Genomic DNA, 19,190 nt, shown 5'->3' on the forward strand with positions numbered 1-19,190 from the left:
GATACTTAACTACAGCATTAGTATCGAGATCATGTTTTTGAACTTTGAATAATGTAACGACCACTTTTTTTTTCCCTACCTGTGCTGATAGCCTTGAGAGGCTATTTCAGCTCCACCCTAACGTGTGTAGGTGAGCTCACGGGGCTCGAACCGGAGAGTTGCTAGCACTGACCCTAGCAAGAGCAGTGCTTCGCAGAATCTACCACCGGATCGGAAACGCGACCCACAGAGAAGATCCGGCGACCGACCACTAATGATCGTTATTTTTATAAATTATATTGTTTATCTAAGTACTCAATGTCTGCTTTTTTTACTTTCAGTGCCAGCCAGTTGTCGGTCGGATTAATGAACTTAGCGTTTGCACTTCTGTCGGTGTCTCCTATAAAGCCGGTAGCTCACGCGTGCTGGTCACACGGGAAGCTTATATTGGTGCGGCTGTGCAAAGCGCAAAGGGAGACGGTCCCGTATGTACTGAACAACTTGGGGGACAGGCTGGCGGGACATAACGCTCAGAAACAATATGCAGGTAGGTAACCGGCATTCACTTTAGCGGTGGGTAGGCAACGGCTTGGCTCTGCCCCTGGCATTGCTGAAGTCCATGGGCGACGGTAACGACTCACCATCAGGTGGGCCGTATGCTCGTCTGCTTACAAGGGCAATAAAAAAAATGCCATTTGTATTGAGATCTTGTGGTTAAAATGCTTTACTGTGATAGGTAATTTTTTTGATCAAGTCATTATGTAATTTTTCAATTCATGATTTTTACATATCAAGGGGTGAACGGCTCTATTTGGTTTAAGCGACTTTTTTGCAACTTTACATGAGAGCAATTTAAGTATAATAAAATTTGGAAAGATCATTAAAAAAAAAACTAAATATTTGAATGGAGTATGTAAACGTAGTTGAAGTTCAATTAAAAACGTCGCATTGTTGATACTAATACTAAAAAAAAGGTGCCTCTAATCGCAAAGATAAATGTTGCGTATTAAATGGAATGTCGCTTAAAACGAATAGTCGTACAACCCTCGATTTGGAACACAATGGGAACAGTACAACACGGAAACAACACGTCTTGAGTTTTATTGTTAGTCTATAATAGTCTATTATAGTAGTTTTTTTATAATGCACGGATGTGCGAAGGAGCCGGCGGATCACCTTTACTGGTAGGTCCTCTTGTGAGTCTGCAGGGGTAGGTATCACCACCCTATTCTATGTCTATTTCTGCCGTGAAACAGTAATTTGTTTCGGTTTGAAGGGTGGGGCAGCCGTTGTAACTATACTTGAGACCTTAGAACTCATATTTCAAGGTGGGTGGCGCATTTACGTTGTAAATTTCTATGGGCTCCAGTAACCACTTAACACCAAGTGGGCTGTAAGTCTCACTTTTAACGGTCGTCTAGATAAATGTTACTGTTTATTTGTTGAACAGATTGTCTGTACGTGCTGTGCAAGCTAACGCCGGCGTCTGTGGAGGGTCGCTCGGAGCTGAGCACGATATTAGAGAACTGTCAGCCCTCCGGTGGCGACTACGGACTGAGCGCGGCCGTTCTCGATTCAGTACGCCCTCTCATCAACTTCAGTACCAGAACCAGGGATACCTTGGTCATGGTGTGCCGCAAGGGATTGTATTCAAGGTTCGCTGTGTGTTTTCAGTATGTAGAATGTCGATAGTTTCAGAGCCTTGAGAGGCTATTTCAGCGTAACCTTAACTAGTAGATGAGTTCACGGGGCTCAAACCTGACGACGTTGCTAACACTGGCCCTAGCAAGAGCCGTGCTTCGTAGAATCTACCACCGGATCGGAAACGCGACCCACTGAGAAGTCCGGCTAGAAACTCAGTCGGCTGTGTCTGTGGGTTAATTTACTCGCCGAACCCATCGACGGTTCGACGAGAACGATGACCGATGCTTGAGGTACCTTAAAGCACCGTTAGTGGATCGGGAGGATCCGAAAAGACGTGTTTTGGGCGACGTCGATTGTTTTCCATTCTGTCCGCAGGAACGGGAATGGTCGATAGATGTATGTAACGTGTGTTCACGAACGACTGCATAACATTAGATAGTGAAATGTAAATCATAAAATTGATATAGCCACCTAATGAGTGGTTGGGGAGAATGTGGACTTGCGTTGCTGTCACTATCATGCCGTTAATAAGATGTTACTGCGAAACGGTTTACAGTTGATTATTTTCAGTAATCATTAAGCTCCAGAATAGTTTTTTTTTATTGCTTGGATGGGTGGACGAGCTCACAGTCCACCTGGTGTTAAGTGGTTACCGGGGTCCATTGACATCTACAACGTAAATACCGTCCACCCACCTTGAGATATGAGTTCTAAGGTCTCAGTATAATTACAACGGCTACCCAACCCTTCAAACCGAAACGCATTACTGCTTCACAGCAAAAGAGGCGGTGTGGTGGTACCTACCCGTGCAGACTCACAAGAGGACTTACCACTAGTAATTACGCAAATTATAATTTTGCGGGTTTATTTTTATTTTTATTACATGATGGTCTGAAGCCTGTTTTGAAGAAAGACATGTTAAGAGAATCTGGAATTACAGATATCACAATGGTATTCTAAAAAGATGATGCAAATCCTTTTAGTCTAGGCTACCACCTCTAATACCGTAGGTGTTTTCCTAAAATTTAAAAATCGATTTCTTTTTCGGCAGGGATTCGTACCTACCGTAGGTTTTTTCTTAAAATTTAAAAATCGATTTCTTTTCCGGCAGAGATTCGTAACGTAGGTTTTTTTTCCAAAAATTTAAAAATCGATTTCTATTTCGGCAGGGATTCGTGTCATCGTTGCCTGGCCCTGTCCGGTTTCCTGACCGTGCTGCGTCACGTCCGCCTGTCGCGCGCCCTGTCCAGCAGTCAGACCGAGAGCAGTGAGCAGTACAGCGCTAACTCCTATCTCACTCAGATCGCCGTCGACTTCCACGCCTCGCAGCAGGGCACGGCGTGAGTGTTTCATTCTTCTATCAAGATCTAGAATATCATTAAGGAAAAGTATTAAAAAAAAAAGTAACTAAAAATACGCTTTTATAGAAAATACAACTAAGAAATATAAAATAAATTAAAAAAAATTTAGTTAAAAATAGTGTAAGAAAAAATGATTTTATTGTAAAAAATGCGTGGGATGCATGGCTTCAGTAGTTATAAATATTTTATGAACAGACATGAGTAGAAGGGTTATTTTGATAATATCCTGAAAGCACCCCACCCTTTTTATACAATAAAATAATTTTTTCTCACACTATTTTTAATTCAAATTTATTACAGTTTATTTTCTATTTTTTGGTTGGATTTCAATTTTTCCAATATATTTTTTTAATATTGAATTGTCATCAGTCCTTAATAAGTATACCAAATTTCAAGTCAATCCGACGTTTTTAAGGGGCTCAAAATCATGTTCAGAGATTCCGTTACATACTAACATATGTATGTATGTATACATACGTCTGAAGCTAATAAAAGCGTATTAATAGTGAATGATTTCTTTATTATGATCAAATATATGAGTTCCAGTAATTGTTTAGCCATTAATAGGTTAAACCGTTGGCTATAGGAAATGCTTTTAATAGTCCTTAAATTTACTGGTTGCTGCGAATTTTAGCAATCGACAATCGCCGAGGACTTACATTAATTCTTTCTTTTTTTGTTACTAGTTTTTATAGCTAGCAACATGCAAAAGGAAAGATACATTCTATTATAGTTCATCTCTCAGTAGATATTCAAACAGTTCTTGTTTTTTTTTTTAAATCATTTTACAAACTTTACAAAAATTAAGTAAACGTCATGCATCATTAGGTGTGATCGTTTACTAATTTTTAGATTGTGTTTTATTTTTGATGTGTTAATATTAAAGCAGTTTATCATTATTAATTGAATCACTTGATTTGACTAACAACATTTTTTTCAGAGTAAGTTCAAGAGTGCGCAATGAAGCAGTCTGTATGGAGGTCGTGTCGATACTGCGCAGGTGTCTTATGCAAGATGCCCTTGTCAAAGAATTGCTTTATACAAGTAAGCGGAATTATACAAGTAGATTGTTTTGGCTTACTGTTGTCTGGCACCCCATAACGAGATAAAAAAAATCAAAAAATTTAAAACTACGATTGAATTATTCTTAATTTAAACTGTGATCATGGACAATGTCAAAGGCATTGTAGTGATGTGGTCACGGTAGTTAATTTTTATACAGCGCGTGCATACTGCGCTCTTCGACTTAACAGCACGTCACAGCGATGCTATTCCCTGGCGACTGTAATTAAAGTCTAATATCAATGTCAATAAGATACCTTATTGATGAATTGTGGAGGATAAAGGTAAGGAGAACCATCCCATATATCTTATTCTCATATGGGAGACGCTTGAAAAAGTATCCCACTTTCAGCACTAAATAACAGTTCAAAAATCCTCCAGAATGACGCTAGCAGAGGCGCAGGGTATAATATGAATTGAGCAGTTGTTAACTGATTGAAGTATGCTGAGTTAGGAAATTTAATATTATTATATTTAATGACTAGAGTAGTTATGACAGTGTAATAAGTCCAAACTAATTTCGTCAATATAACCTAAAATTATTGCTGTGGTAAAACGTGGAGATATCGATTGCATTTCCTTATGAGCTTTAAATAAAATACTTTTTGTGATTTTGTAGTGCTTACAGTTCTTTCGTCTTTTTTTATTTCTCTATCTTATGCCAATAACTTTCAGCGCCTTTTTTAAAATTTACCCGGTTGTTACTATAGCGCTAGCCTTATTTAGCAGATTTTAACGGACACTTTTTACACACAGACACGGTTCTCCTTACCTCTACCCTTCATATGATGAATGAAAAGAAGTGAAGTATAGAGTACTGTTAGAACGTAATAATTCATATTTGCACAGAGCACACTGTTACGTGTAGTACGCACACTGTACGAGTGAGTGCGGTCGTTGACCTCGTAATTTTATAAGCATTTCCTTTAAAAGACAAGTATGCGTGCTTCGCTTAAAATGCTAGTTTTGTTCTCTGTTTATGTTATGATAGGATATTGTAATTACAATTTAGTCTTTATTAACTGGACGTGCAATTTAATTAATACACATAAATTGGAAAAAAATAATAATTTTACTTATTTTTAATTAATGAAAATAAGAAATTTTACAATGTTTCAGAGATCTACGATTGCTCACAAGAAAAAATCGCCCTCCACGAATTGATAATGGAATTACTGTACGAACATCTAAGTAAATATTTAACGGATAACAACTCTTTGATGTTGGATAAGTGCGTTCAAATTGGCGCTACTAATGCAACGCTCCTTGTAAGTATTTAAATATTACACAAACTCTGAAACTGGCTGTGTGGTGTCGCCTTAGAACTTTTTTTTTAATTGCTTATATAGGTGGATGTGCTCACAGCCCACCTGGTGTGTTAAGTGGTTACTGGAGCCCATAGACATGTACGACGTAAATGCGCCACCCACCTTATTAACAGTATTATCATTTTATTTCCTTAGTCGAGAAGAACTAAAAAATTGTAATAAGACGTTAAATATTCAAACGCCTCTCCTGAAAAAGTACGTAATTTGCATATGTGACGTCATAGCGCGGTTTATGCGATAAATAATTAGTTGTAGGGATTTTCGTGAGCCCGCTCGGGTGGTCACCATCATTCTATCTTTTCTGCATTGAAGCTGTCACGTATTTGTGTTTGAAGTATGGGATGGTCACTGTATGTACTACGAGTACATCTATACTAATATATAAATCCACAGTGGTTTTTACGGATGTTCCGTTATAACTACTGAGCCATGCATCCGATTGACTTGAAACTTGGTGTCCATGTAGAAAATACATGTACTTAATGGATAGGCTAATATGTATTTATATGAGCGTTGGACTCTACACCAGTTGCGGAGGCGTTAATGATGAGAATGTTTGTCGGGGTGAGAAATAATTATGTTAATTTTAAATGCCCAGCGAAGCGGACGGGTACAGCTAGTATTATTATATAATTGAGACTTCGGCCTCCATTAACGACGATTAATAGACAAGGGTTCAAAGATTTTGATAGAGATTTGTAGGAATGCTCTATTCTATTTTCCTCAACGCGAGCGTTTGAAGCTCTTCTTCTTCATTCTTCGCTGTAGTACACTGTCTCCCTAGCACTAAATTAAGTGATTTTAAAAATAAAACCGTTAAAATAAGGTAGGCGGTAGTCAGCGGCCTGGTTCTGCCCCTGGCATTGCTGAGGTCCATGGGCGGCTCACCATCAGGTGGGCCGTATGCTCGTCTGCCTGCAAGGGGAAGAAAAAAATCAATAATTCTTTTTTAATTGAGGTTTTGGCGTGATGCGTTACCTGTATAAAGAGATGAGCACTTTTATAATGGTCGTCTTGCTGTATGTTGCAGCTACCAACTAGAAATACATTAGAAATCTTTAAATTTTACAGGAACCAATATCCAGTCTCCTGTACGTCATATGTCAGTTCCTTCAGCCAGAACTGGAGGAAGACGATGAGGACATCCTCGCCAGTAACACGGAATCCGGTAGCACGTTTTTGAAGAACAAACTAAATCTAATCATGGAGGGGCTGTGTGCCAGCAACGACTTGGGGCAGATAAGCGTGGTATAGTTATTTCATAATGAATTCTCATGAAACTTGCGTGCATAAAATTTAGTGCTAACGCATGTAGACTCGGAACGCTTAGTCATCACTTCAAAATCACAATATTTAAATACATATATTTTTTTCCTACCTAAACTGATAGCCTTGAGAGCCTATTTCAGCGTCGCCTTAACTAGTAGGTGAGCTCACGGGGCTCAAACCTGACGACGTTGCTAACACGAACCCTAGCAAGAAGCTTCGCAGAATCTACCACTGGATCGGAAACGCGACCCACTGAGAAGATCCGGCGAGAAACTCATTGGGCTGTGTCTGAGGGTTAATTTACTCGTCGAGCCCTTCGTCTCAAGCGACGGGTTCGACGAGAACGGTGACCGATGCTTGTGCTACCTAAAAGCACCGTTAATGGGTCGGGAGGATTCATAATGACGTGTTTTGGACGATTTCGATAAATACATATACATAATAATATATATACATAGCCGATACCTCATCCCTAGAATTATCGAGAATGTACCACACCTCTCTACTATCAGTTTCCGCTATCTGACAATATATGGCGTTGTAATTCTCGAGCATTCTGGATCCTTCGATATTCGTTCGACTATTCGGCGATAGATGGCGTTACTCTTACCGGCGTAACAATACTAATTAATTTCCAGGAAGATCCAGGTCTCTCCGACTTAACGTCCGAATCGAAGGCCAAATGTTTGAAAGTACAACAGACGCTTCAGATATACGAAACTCTGATCGCTTATCAAATAATGCAGTGGAGACCGGACAGCACTGAAGCCGCGGGTACTGTGTACAGACTCTATAAAGAGTGTGACCAGTTGCTGGAGAAAACTAAGGTATGTTGCGTCTATGTGTTATAACTTCGTAAAGCCGGAAATGTTTCAATTTAACTATAGTTAAATAAACGAACCGCACCCACTAGTAGCTAAGTAGACTACTAGCGCATTACCGTGCGTGCTTTTTTTTTATTGCTTAGATGGGTGGACGAGCTCACAGCTCACCTAGTGTTAAGTGGTTACTGGAGCCCATAGACATCTACAACGTAAATGCGCCACCCACCTTGACATATAAGTCCTAAGGTCTCAGTATAGTTACAACGGCTGCCCCACCCTTCAAGCATTACTGCTTCACGGCAGAAATAGGTAGGGCGGTGGTACCTACCCGTGCGGACTCACAAAAAGTAATCTGACTTCATAAGCAGCAACTCTTACTTAATTTAACAATTCGCCTCAACGTTGAATGAGTCATGTTCTGGCGGGTAGCCATCACACAACATAAGATATTTGATAGATGCCTGAATCTCGTTACGACATTTTCAAGATAAGCTTGAATGTATTCCGAATTATTAGTTCCGAACAACATAATTAAGACTGTCGGTCTACCGAGCTATTACACCCGCCCGGTAGATTTTCCTTCCCTTTGTTATTATTTTTACAATGTCAAATGGAGTCAAAAGGTAGCACAAATGCAGACGTCTACCTTGAGACAAGACGTTAGTTTTTTTTTTTTATATACGACAGCTCTTCAGAACAGAATGTATGCGTATTATTAATTGGATGATAAATAAAAAAAAAGCATTAAAATAAAGTTTACCACTTTCAGGGACCATCAAAGCTAGCAAAAAAGCGCAGGAAATCCCTAAACGAAACAAAAGATTCGACGGTTAAAAGTCAAAAGTCTCCTAAAAGTCAGAAAGGGAAAGCAAAGAGCCCCAAGAAACTTTCGAATATGGTCAAGGACAGAGGAAGCGCTTTCAAACAGCTGCCGTGTCTGTGGGACTTAAAGCTCTGCGTTAGGATCGCAGGATTACTCTATGCGTATGTTCAAAATCATTAACACCGTGCAGTTTTTGTAATTGTCCTTGTAGGCAAACGAGCATACGGCCCACCTGATGGTAAGTGATTACCGTCGCCCATGGACTTCAGAAATGATAAGGACAGAGCTAAGTCGCTGCCTACCGTAGTACATATATTGTGACTCATTTAGTACACAGGACTAGAATCGCCCTGAAAACGAGGTCTGATGGCATTACTGACAATTTTTAACTGAAGAAAACCAGACTTGGACCTCATTCTTTGAGGCGCCAACCTCAAGTTGGAAAGCGTCATTCAGCGTTGTTTGTGGGTTCCGGTAGCCCTCAGATGCTGCACGGTACTCCCTGTCTGAGAGAACAATGTTTCTTAAAAGAATTGTACTTTAGCATTACATATTTTAGCGAACGTCTGGGACGTCTTTCAGTCTTACATTGCCTTCCAAGCACCCATAAGATTAATGCTAAAATTTAATAAATTATCTTAACATAAACTAAATTTTTTTCTTCGATTTGTAGCAAAAAAAAAGTATTTAGAAAAACATTAAATTTCATTAATTTCAATCAAAGTTCTCTTTATAGTACCTTCAGCTCTCGTAAACCGGTCATAACCCGGTCGAATAATTCATTTAGACAAACATTTTCAGTGAGCACGTTCCCTGGACTTCGTCGGATCAACGCAATCAACTTCGTGCCCGAAGGGACTTCCACGTGTGGACGTTACGATGTATCGTTTCGGTCCTATCCAAAAACAGTTTGGAGAAACACCACGTGGCCACGCACGTTGTCAGCCTGTGCCGGCTCATGTACAGCAGGTGTATTTGTAGGTAAGTAAGGGAATAATTAAATTGAATATTTATTTATCTGGAAACCCTCGACATAGCCGCGACGTATATTGTTCGTCTGTGAATTTTACTTTATAAAATTCATTACTATATACACATAGATAAGTACATATGTATGTTTGGCTTAAGTATAAGAGTTAATTAAAGAATTTATTAAAAAAAAAATACATGTTAAATGTGACCGTATGTTTCTGATTTTGTAATTTATTTAGTATGAATTCTGTTTGTAGAGTTTAGTTGGAAAGATACAAGTAGCCATTATTCCAATAATGTTAAGAGTCAAAATCGTGTCACAAAGTGGGCGGGGCTTAGATATTGTGATAGGTATTGTCCATAGCAAACGTTTGACTCGAGAATACCACCAAATATTGACAGCTTTTGGAAGGTGGACCTTATGAAAAAGATGGTTAAAAAGAAAATTTACTTGGCAGGTTCAGCGAGATGTGTGAATTCGACGATCAAACCACCGTAAACTGCATCGAGGTCTTCAGGCTGTGTCTAAGTTTGCTGTTCTCCAACAATTATTCTTTTAAATTGGATTTCTTTCTTCCGAAGATCAGTGAGTTTATAATTTTATTAAACACTAGCTGACCCGGCAGACTTCGTAGTGCCTCAATCGATAAATAAAAGACCTAAACTTTTGTGTAAAATAAACTAAAAACAAACAAAAGGAATCCGTCCGACGGGGACACATCAAATGGAAAACAAAATTGTTATTTTTATTTAATTCCGAGTATTTTCATATTTATCTGCCTTTTAAACCTTCTCTGCACTTCTACAAATAATTCAAGACCAAAATTAGTCAAATCGATTCAGCCGTTCTCGAGTTGTAGCGGGACTAACGAACAGCAATTCATTTTTATATACATATCGACGCTTGAAAGGCAAAAGTGACTAAGCGACAATGCGTGAACTTTACAGTAGACTAATTTAAAGATGAAATACCTGAAAACAAAATTTATTTTAACGAATCTAGCCGTAGTAGAATCTAGCTAGTAGCTGTAGGATTGAAATGATTTTAATAGACCTAGAAATATACTTTTTTGGCGCAATATGGTAATTGGCTATCGTTTATGTACAAAGCAGTTATTGTCGCTTAGTCACGTTTGCATTTCAAGCGTCGATATATAGAAGATTGTTTCAGTTCACAATCACAATCTGTATCTGTCACAATCGGTAATAATAAAGAACTTTATACTGTCATCTATATTTACAAGTGGTAGGTACAGGTAGGTACCACCACTCTGCTTATTTCTGCTATAGAGCAGTAATGAGTTTCGATTTGAAGGGTGAGGCAGTGGTTGTTCTGTAAAAACTGAGACTTGAACTCATGTCTCAAGGTAAGTAAATGGCTACATTAACGTTGTTGATGTCTGTGGACTTCGGTGACCACTTAACACTAGGTGGGCCGTGGGCTAGTCCGCCCATTTAAGCAATAGAAAATTGCAACAACGTCGTAGCGTCACTTCGGCGTCCAAGTGGAGTGGAGTGCTGGTGAGACATGCATTCCACACGAAATGCGGCGTCTTACCCTCCGCCTTCTTAGATTACCGCTGACTCACGGATATCCTACGCGAGCTTATAAGCGATACAAAATATTTGATATCAGTTTAACCTCATTTTGTTAAAATTGCTTTGCAGACGACGGTTACGTCATTCATTTTAAATGACTTAAGTGTTTTAGCGTGTAATATAGCTGATATTGTATTAAATAATCCTTCAAATACTATTTTCGTGGGAATCAATTGTGTGCTCGTAATCTATCTACAGTGGTTTTTATGGATGTTCCGTTATAACTACTGAACCGTGCATCCGATTGACTTGAAACTTGGTATCCATGTAGAAAATACACGTACTTAATGGATACGAGTGTTGGACTCCCTAATAATAATAACAAAATAATAATAATAATTTTAAATGCCCAGCGAAGCGGGCGAGTACGGCTAGTCGTAGATAAAAATAAATAGTTTAGAAAGAATATCAAGTTGCGTTAATAACGCTGCCACTATCATAAGCCAAAGTAATAAAAGAACCAAAATTATTTTTAATGTTACAGCTGACCAAACGGAGACAGTGCCGTCTGGGTGCATGGCCCTTATATTAGAGAAAATACTTGCTTCTTTGACGTTAATGGAGGAGGAAGCCTTCGCAGAAGGAAGCGAGTCTAAGAAACTGATACTTGGTCTCGTGAACACAGCCAGCCTGCTGCTGGAACAACCAGTACAGTCTACACCGGAGATGACCAGCGTAAGCAAATTAAAATGTCATCTTAATTCAAACAAAAGCTCAGTAAAACAGTGGTGCGAAGTCAGTTGCACAATGTGTTAAATTATTGACATTTTTAATACGCTTTTATTAGCTTCAGACGTATGTATGTTAGTATGTAACGGAATCTTTGAACATGATTTTGACCCCCTTAAAAACGTCGGATTAACTCGAAATTTGATATATTTATTAAGGACCGATGACAATTCAATATTAAAAAAAAATTGGAAAAAATTGAAATTTTGTACAACTTAATGCGCCATGAAACGCCATGAAAAAAAAAAGTAGTCCAAATATAAAACTGTAATTTATAGATTGCCGTTGTAACTATACTGAGACCTTAGAACTTATCTCTCAAGGTGGGTGGCGCATTTAAGTTGTAGATGTCTATGGGCTCCAGTAACCACTTAATACCAGGTGGGCTGTGAACTCGTCCATTCATCTAAGCGAAAAAAAAAAGATTTATACGATACGGTATTTTGATTACTATACCCATACACTTTTGCAGCTAACCGTACGTGCCACAGCTAATGTTATCCAATGGACACGTTAGCATCATCATTAAATTGTTTTATAATTGTTGGCAGGTTATAGTAAAGTTCGAAGACTTCATGCGGAAAACGTATCATGATTGCTTGTCGATGCTGCCCGCGCTACTGGCGGCCGGCTGTCGGGAACACCAGGAGACGCTGTTCTTAGAAGACTTGCTGGCCAAACTCACCGAATCTCTCGGTAAGATTGATGTAAGTGAAAACAACAGTTATATTTTTTTTGTGTATATCTAGACAGCGTAAGCGGTGTGCGATTGGCTACTGGAGTCCGTGTACATAATGCTACGTGCTGAGGTTCGGGATAATTAAAATTTCACCAAAGTACAACTTAAAAACTGTATTCAACACTTAAAACATTTAAACATTTTAAAACTCTCAATTCGCTTGTTCCGCTTCGCTTCAGGTGATCCGTTCGATGTTTCGCTTCGAGTGGTTCCGATTACTGACTGACTGCGTGCCATCCCTACAACGCTTTTATAGCCGATACCTCCTCCCTAGAATTATCGAGAATGTTCTACACATCTCTAGTCGTAGTTTCTGCTATCTGTCAATAGATGGCGTTGTTATTCACGAGCATTCTGGATCCTTCGATATTCGTTCGACTATTCGGCGATAGATGGTGTTAATCTTACCGGCGTAACAATAACAACTTTAATACTGTAGGACCAGTCTCATTTGTATAGTATAACGGCTATCTCCGCCCTACAAATTGAAACGAATTACCTCTTCGCGGCAGATATAGGTAGAGTGCTGATATGTACCTGTGCGGGCTTATGCTATCTCCAGTTGATTAGCCCACCCGCTACCGAGTTTGACGTGGTTCTTAGAGCCCACAGACAATATCAGTGAAGTTAAACGTTTAATGGCCTCGGGCTAGAATTGTCTCCTGCGTTATTGATACCGGATAATAAAAACTAAGAGCGAGGCAAAACAAGTGATTATCAATCCTGTCTAGTTCTGTCGTGAAAATGTCAATCAGGTTTTAAGAGTCATTTTATTTAACACTTAATGGGCCACGAGCTCTTGGAACGATATCGTTCAATAAAACTGGTAGATAAGGGCATACCCAGACTCCAAGATACTGATCGGTTGGGAATTGGAAACACTGGCTACTAAACCTTACCTATTTCTGTCGTGAAGCAGTAATGCGTTTCGGTTCGGTGAAGGGTGGGGCAGCTGTTGTAACTATACTGAGACCTTAGACCTGATATCTCAAGGTGGGTAGCGGCATTTACGTTGTAGCTGTCTATGGGTTCCCGTAACCACTTAACAGCAGGTGGGTTGTGAGCTTGGCATAACACCTAGCAATAAAGAACGGCTTCCCTGCAGCACTAGCAACTACTACTAACTCATCATTTAAGATGTTAAGAATTTCAAAATTATAAATGATAATTTAAAAAAACTAAAAAACACGCTTTATATAAAATTCAACTAAAAAATAGAAAATAAATTTTAATAAATTTAAATTGAAAATAGTGTAAAAAAATATAATTTATTTAAAAAAAAAACGTGGGGTGCTTTTCAAGATATTACTGAATTATTAATTCTTCTACTCATATCTGTCAGATTTTTTTTTATAACTAACAACACCATGCACCTCACGCTTTTTTTACAATAAAAAATATTTTTATTTACACTATTTTCGATTTAAATTTATAAAAATTTTTCTATTTTTTAGTTGAATTTAAAATTTTCAACTTTTTTTATCAATTTTTTTTTAAATATTAAATTGTCATCGGTCCTTAATAAGTATACCACAAATTTCGAGTTAATCCGACGTTTTGAAGGGGATCAAAATCGTGTTCAAAGATTCCGTCACATACTAACCTAAATACGTCTGAAGCTAATATAAAGCTTATTAATGACCTTTGTTATAGGAAGAAGACACATCAAGGAACGAATCGTGCACATTGTTCGGTTCAGTGACCGACGTCACAGTGCATTCGGTCCTGAACTACTTGTGCGTTCACTTGAGTGATAGGATGCAGTGCGCGGAGCACTTGCTGCACAGAGCCCGCGACCTGAGCGCCGCGGTGCCGCGCGCCACGCCCACCGCCCGACTGAGGATCGAGAGAGGTCCGCTAACACTGACATTAACATACGTTACTAGTGGTAGGACCTCTTGTGAGTCCGCACGGGTAGGTATCACCACCCTGCCTATTTCTGCTGTAATGCGTTTCGATTTGAAGGGTGGGGCAGCCGTTGTAACTATACTGAGACCTTAGAACTTATGTCTCAAGGTGGGTGGCGCATTTACGTTGTAGATGTCTATGGGCTCCAGTAGCCACTTAACACCAGGTGAGCTGTGAGCTCGTCCACCCATTTCAGCAATAAAAAAACATATTAACATTGTATACTAGCGACCCGCCCTCGCTTCGCTTCGGAAACATTAAATTTTGTTATTGAAATAGGCGAGTCCCGCCATGTTGCGCGCGGTACGACAATAACTGCGAGTGACGCCGCGGGGCGAAGCTAGTCTAAAAAAAGTAGTCTAAGCTACTCCTTATATCATCAGCTACCTATTAGTGAAAGTCTCATCAAAATCGGTCCAGCCGTTCCAGGGATTAGCCGGAACAAACAGACAGACAGACAGCCAGACAAAAAATGTAAAAAATGTTTTTTTGGTGTATGTACCGTATATATATTCATATGCATGTAGTAAAAAGCGGTTATTTCAATATTACAAACAGACACTCTAATTTTATTTATATTATGTATAAATGACAGTTTATTTAATAACTAGTCCTTCGTCGCAACTTGGTTTATTTATTTATTTATTACACTTTATGTAAAATTTACATTGGAGGACTTAATGCCTAAGGCATTGTCTACCAGTTAACCGAAGGTAGTGCAGAGTAAGTAGTGGTAGGTGCAATGAAATTTATATATTAAATTACAAATACATACACAAAAATGTATATATTATGTGTCCCCGTCGGACGGATTTCTTTTGTTTGTTTTAAGTTTATTTTATACAAAAGTTTAGGTCTTTTATTTATCGATTGAGGCTCTACGAAGTCTGCCGGGTCAGCTAGTGATTTATAGAAAGAAGCCGATGATTTTGTTTATGTATTTAATTAATTAAATTGTTTTCAGAACTCAATGAAATTTACGAATCTACAGTGGTACACATGTGCCAGTTGACGACGTGGACTTCGAGGGTGGTCTCATTACGTTGTTCCGTGGGTCCGAGCAGCAGCCGCGTGCTCAGTACGTGCACGCGACTCTATACGTTACTGGCAACACTGGCCAAGCAAATCAGTGTTGCCACAGCAAAGAATGCGCGGTAAGTCTGATTTTTTTATTACTGTGTTTTGCTGCAGAGGTCTTAGGATACATTGAGGCATATTGAGGATGAATAACGTATTTTTTTTTTCGCGACTAAATCCAGGCAGATCTTATCTTATACCTATCGTACTAGTAAGGGTAATTGACAATTTGTGTATTTTTGGCTATTGTATCTCTAGGCAAAATAAACATAGCCCACACTTCTAACGTGTTTTGAAGCATTTTAAAATGATCTCGTCTGATTTAAATTTACAGTTTCGATCGCCTCCTGAAACTGAGCGGCAAGCGACTATCGACGATCAAGGACAACTTCATCACGTACCTGGGCTCGTCGCAGGAGCTCGTCTCGGCTCGGCGGGTGGAGCGCGACACCAAGCTGATACCGCGCCTGGTGCACGAGGCCGAGCAATACGCCAAGCACGTCATACTGCTGGCCGATAAAGCTCAAGTGAGATCTATACGTACCGTCAGCTTACTTCAGCGGTCGGGGAACTTTTTTAATTATTATCCCAAAATATTTTTGTGTAAGTCGATATTACCCCATGGCGAAGAACAAACAAAAAAAACGATATAGCTTCTTTTTAGCATATTATAGCTGCCATGATAATTTTGAAAAGAAAACAATAACTAAAAATTTTATTTAAACATCATTTATTCAATTTATCAATGTAATACCTATGAGTGAGATTCATAGTGTTTTTTTTTTTTTTTTTTTTTTTATTGCCTAGATGTGTGGACGAGCTCACAGCCCACCTGGTGTTAAGTGGTCACTAGAGCCCATAGACATCTACAACGTACATGCGCCACCCACCTTGAGATACAAGTTCTAAGATCTCAGTATAGTTACAACGGCTGCCCCACCGTTCAAACCGAAACGCATTACTGCTTCACGGCAGAAATAGGCGGGGCGGTGGTACCTACCCGTGCGGACTCACAAGAGGTCCTACCACCAGTAAGAAAGATGTATTTATGAAACTAGCTTTTGCCCGCGACTTCGTCCGCGTGGAATAGTTACTTTGGCTATGGCTATAGTTTTTAGTATATCTATGGCGTATATCTACACATATGTAGATATACGCCATAGATATACCACGGGGTATTTTTCCCTTTTGAGAGCTTACGCTATTATAGCGTAATTAACAATTTTGATACATTCTTTATTGGTGCTCCGCTTGGTCCTATTGGTTTTAGCGTGATGTTATATAGCCTATAGCCTTCCACAATAAATGGGCTATCTGACACTGAAAGAATTTTTCAAATCGGACCAGTAGTTCCTGAGATTAGCGCGTTCAAACAAACAAACTCTTCAGCTTTATAATATTAGTATAGATTTATGAATTGTATTAAACAGTTGAACTGGCAACAATATCTGTCGTTGGGAACGTCGCGCGACTTCAGGATCAACGGGCAGATCCTGCAGCAGGTGCTCCACGACGCCGACGGAGACGACGCCGACCGAACTGCCGAGGGTGGGTATCCTTGAGTTAGTTGACCTGGAAATTGACCACAGACAAAATAAATTAGAGTATTTATTAATAAGTTTTTTTTTAATTGCTTTGATGGGTGGACGAGCTCACAGCCCACCTGGTGTTAAGTGGTTATCTTACTTTAAAAGATAGATAATGTAACTGGTAAAAACTAAAAAATAAACGTTGCAAAGATGATTAACATTAAAAATATCTTAAGTTAAACCTTTAAAACACTCTCCTGTAAAATTTAGTAAGTTTTGAGATTATACAGCTTTAATGCGAGAAGATGATATAAGCTGTAAGGTCTCAGTATAGTTACAACAGCTGCCCCACCCTTCAAACTGAAACGCATTACTGCTTCACGGCAGAAATAGGCGGGGCGGTGGTACCTACACGTGCGGACTCACAAGAGGTAACCCCACCAGTGTAAAAAACCATTTCTTACCTTTTTTGCCTTTCTATTGCTAGTAACCCCGAGGGGTTATGCTATATTTACTGGACGCGAGCTCACAGGCGCAGTCTGAAACGGCTCGGCTTAGGATCGGAATCGCGACTCACTGAGTAGAGCGCTAATTCGAGTCTATGATTTTTTCAATTTTCTTGTAGACATCCACGACGCGAGTACTGTGGTTACGCAAGAAGATTCCGGAGAGGAAAACAATCAAGAGGAATTAGAAGAAGAGGGAGACCCTCAGAACAGTGATGAAGGAACCCCTGAGAAGAAAAGGAAACGAATATAAATTGATTTTAAATGTCCAAACCACGGTCATTTTGATGATGACTACGTGCTGGGACGAACGCCTCTAGTATTATTTCGAAGTATTAGTGTTAATTGAATATGCAATTTCTAAAAGGGCACATCTCTGGAAACGTAAAATGTTTAGGAAATGAAAAAAAACTGATTATTTTCTAATGCAGTGTAAAATTTAAAATATTAACTTTTGAGATATATTTTAGTGTTAATTACAATGATTTTTTATACAACAGATATGTTATTTTCATAGTAACTGACTCTTTAAATCTGATCGCGCCATATATATCTACATACCTACCGATATAGTGCACACACATGTTGACAAGTAGCATTAATGAAAAGTACAAAAGATGGGATAAGCGCGTGAGTAAAAAAGATAGCTATAATTGGAACGATTGCACTTGTTATTTTAGTATTGCATTTGTTTAGACGCGACTAAAGACGAAGCGTCCCAATTGGCCTGTTTTCGAGTCTTCACTTGACGTGCGCTTGAAACATATCTGCTTCTTTGTACATATAAAATTACATTGGTTAATTAGCAATTGAAAATTACTGGAATTATTATAAAATGTGTGTAGGTAAGCCTCAAAACTACATGTATATGAAAAAACGTATTTGAAAAAATATGCGACATGTGCCCTTTTCGAAATTGCATATTCAATTGCAGTTGTTATTATATCTTCAGATAAAGCGTGGACATGACAATAGCTACCTCGTAAAACGTATAGTCTCGTAAAGCAATTTCATTTCGATAACATGTTTTGTTATAAGTATGTTGTGAACGTTCTAAATAAATATATTTTCGTATACAATAATTTTATTTTTAGATATACTATACGTTTTTTTTTTAAATTGAATTTTGTGCATGAGTACTTATTCGAATTAATGTGTATATTTGAAATATTAAAAACCTTGAAAATTGGTAAGAAAATCAATAATTTATTTTATTTTATATTTTGGTGTCCAATAATGCAACGAATCTAATTAAATTTAGCGGAAAACAAATTTTATTTAAATATATCTTGTTTCATACACTGGTTGTAGGGCTCGCCTCACAGAGTGGGAGAGCCGATAAATTATCTTGAGACTGACAGACCTCACGACTCAAGATGGGTGATGTCTATGAGCTCTCGTATCCACTTAACGCTGGGTAGGTCGTAATTTACGTAATAATAAAAATAAATATAAATTATTTTATCTTGCTACCTAAACGAATTCCACGGATTGCCGAGACCGAAATAATGAACTGTTAGAGCTACGAGAATAAATGACATCACCGCGAATATTGTTCATTGTATACAAATATTACGCAGTAAATTAGTGGAATAGATTGTTAATAGGCAATTAAAAATAATATATTAGAATTTAATATTTAAATGGAATTAAATGGACGCAATACATTTATTTGAGAATAGCGGCTTAATCGCACCGAGTATATAAGGCGTCTTATCCGTCAGGCCGACAATTTTAAAAGATTGATTTACTTAACTACATTTTCATTTCATCTAAATAAGAATAATCAATGAATGAATGATGATGAAGATGAACGATAAGAAGACACATGAGATGGATGT

The 19,190-nt window shown here is 38.6% G+C and overlaps 1 protein-coding gene across 4 annotated transcripts in view; it reads left to right on the forward strand.

The window, feature by feature from the left end:
- The window catches only part of FANCI (Fanconi anemia complementation group I), a 31,897-nt gene extending 13,346 nt beyond the window's left edge, over positions 1-18,551 (forward strand). For 2 of the 4 annotated variants that reach the window (XM_089734304.1, XM_089734305.1), the window contains 17 exons: positions 321-526; positions 1,430-1,634; positions 2,793-2,963; positions 3,925-4,028; positions 5,166-5,314; positions 6,446-6,622; positions 7,282-7,470; positions 8,237-8,451; positions 9,092-9,271; positions 9,721-9,848; positions 11,346-11,536; positions 12,142-12,297; positions 13,983-14,181; positions 15,202-15,391; positions 15,649-15,841; positions 16,745-16,862; positions 17,469-18,551. In XM_089734304.1, the coding sequence (XP_089590430.1) occupies positions 321-526; positions 1,430-1,634; positions 2,793-2,963; positions 3,925-4,028; positions 5,166-5,314; positions 6,446-6,622; positions 7,282-7,470; positions 8,237-8,451; positions 9,092-9,271; positions 9,721-9,848; positions 11,346-11,536; positions 12,142-12,297; positions 13,983-14,181; positions 15,202-15,391; positions 15,649-15,841; positions 16,745-16,862; positions 17,469-17,602 (2,905 nt within the window). In that variant the 3' untranslated portion in view covers positions 17,603-18,551. The remainder of the gene's footprint in view (positions 1-320; positions 527-1,429; positions 1,635-2,792; positions 2,964-3,924; positions 4,029-5,165; positions 5,315-6,445; positions 6,623-7,281; positions 7,471-8,236; positions 8,452-9,091; positions 9,272-9,720; positions 9,849-11,345; positions 11,537-12,141; positions 12,298-13,982; positions 14,182-15,201; positions 15,392-15,648; positions 15,842-16,744; positions 16,863-17,468) is intronic. The other 2 variants (XR_016324485.1, XR_016324486.1) reach the window with 2 other exon arrangements.
- The last annotated feature ends 639 nt before the right edge of the window (positions 18,552-19,190 follow it).

Source organism: Bombyx mandarina, chromosome 17 (assembly GCF_030267445.1).
Source record: "Bombyx mandarina strain Sakado chromosome 17, ASM3026744v2".
NCBI classification, from domain to species: Eukaryota; Metazoa; Arthropoda; class Insecta; order Lepidoptera; family Bombycidae; genus Bombyx; species Bombyx mandarina.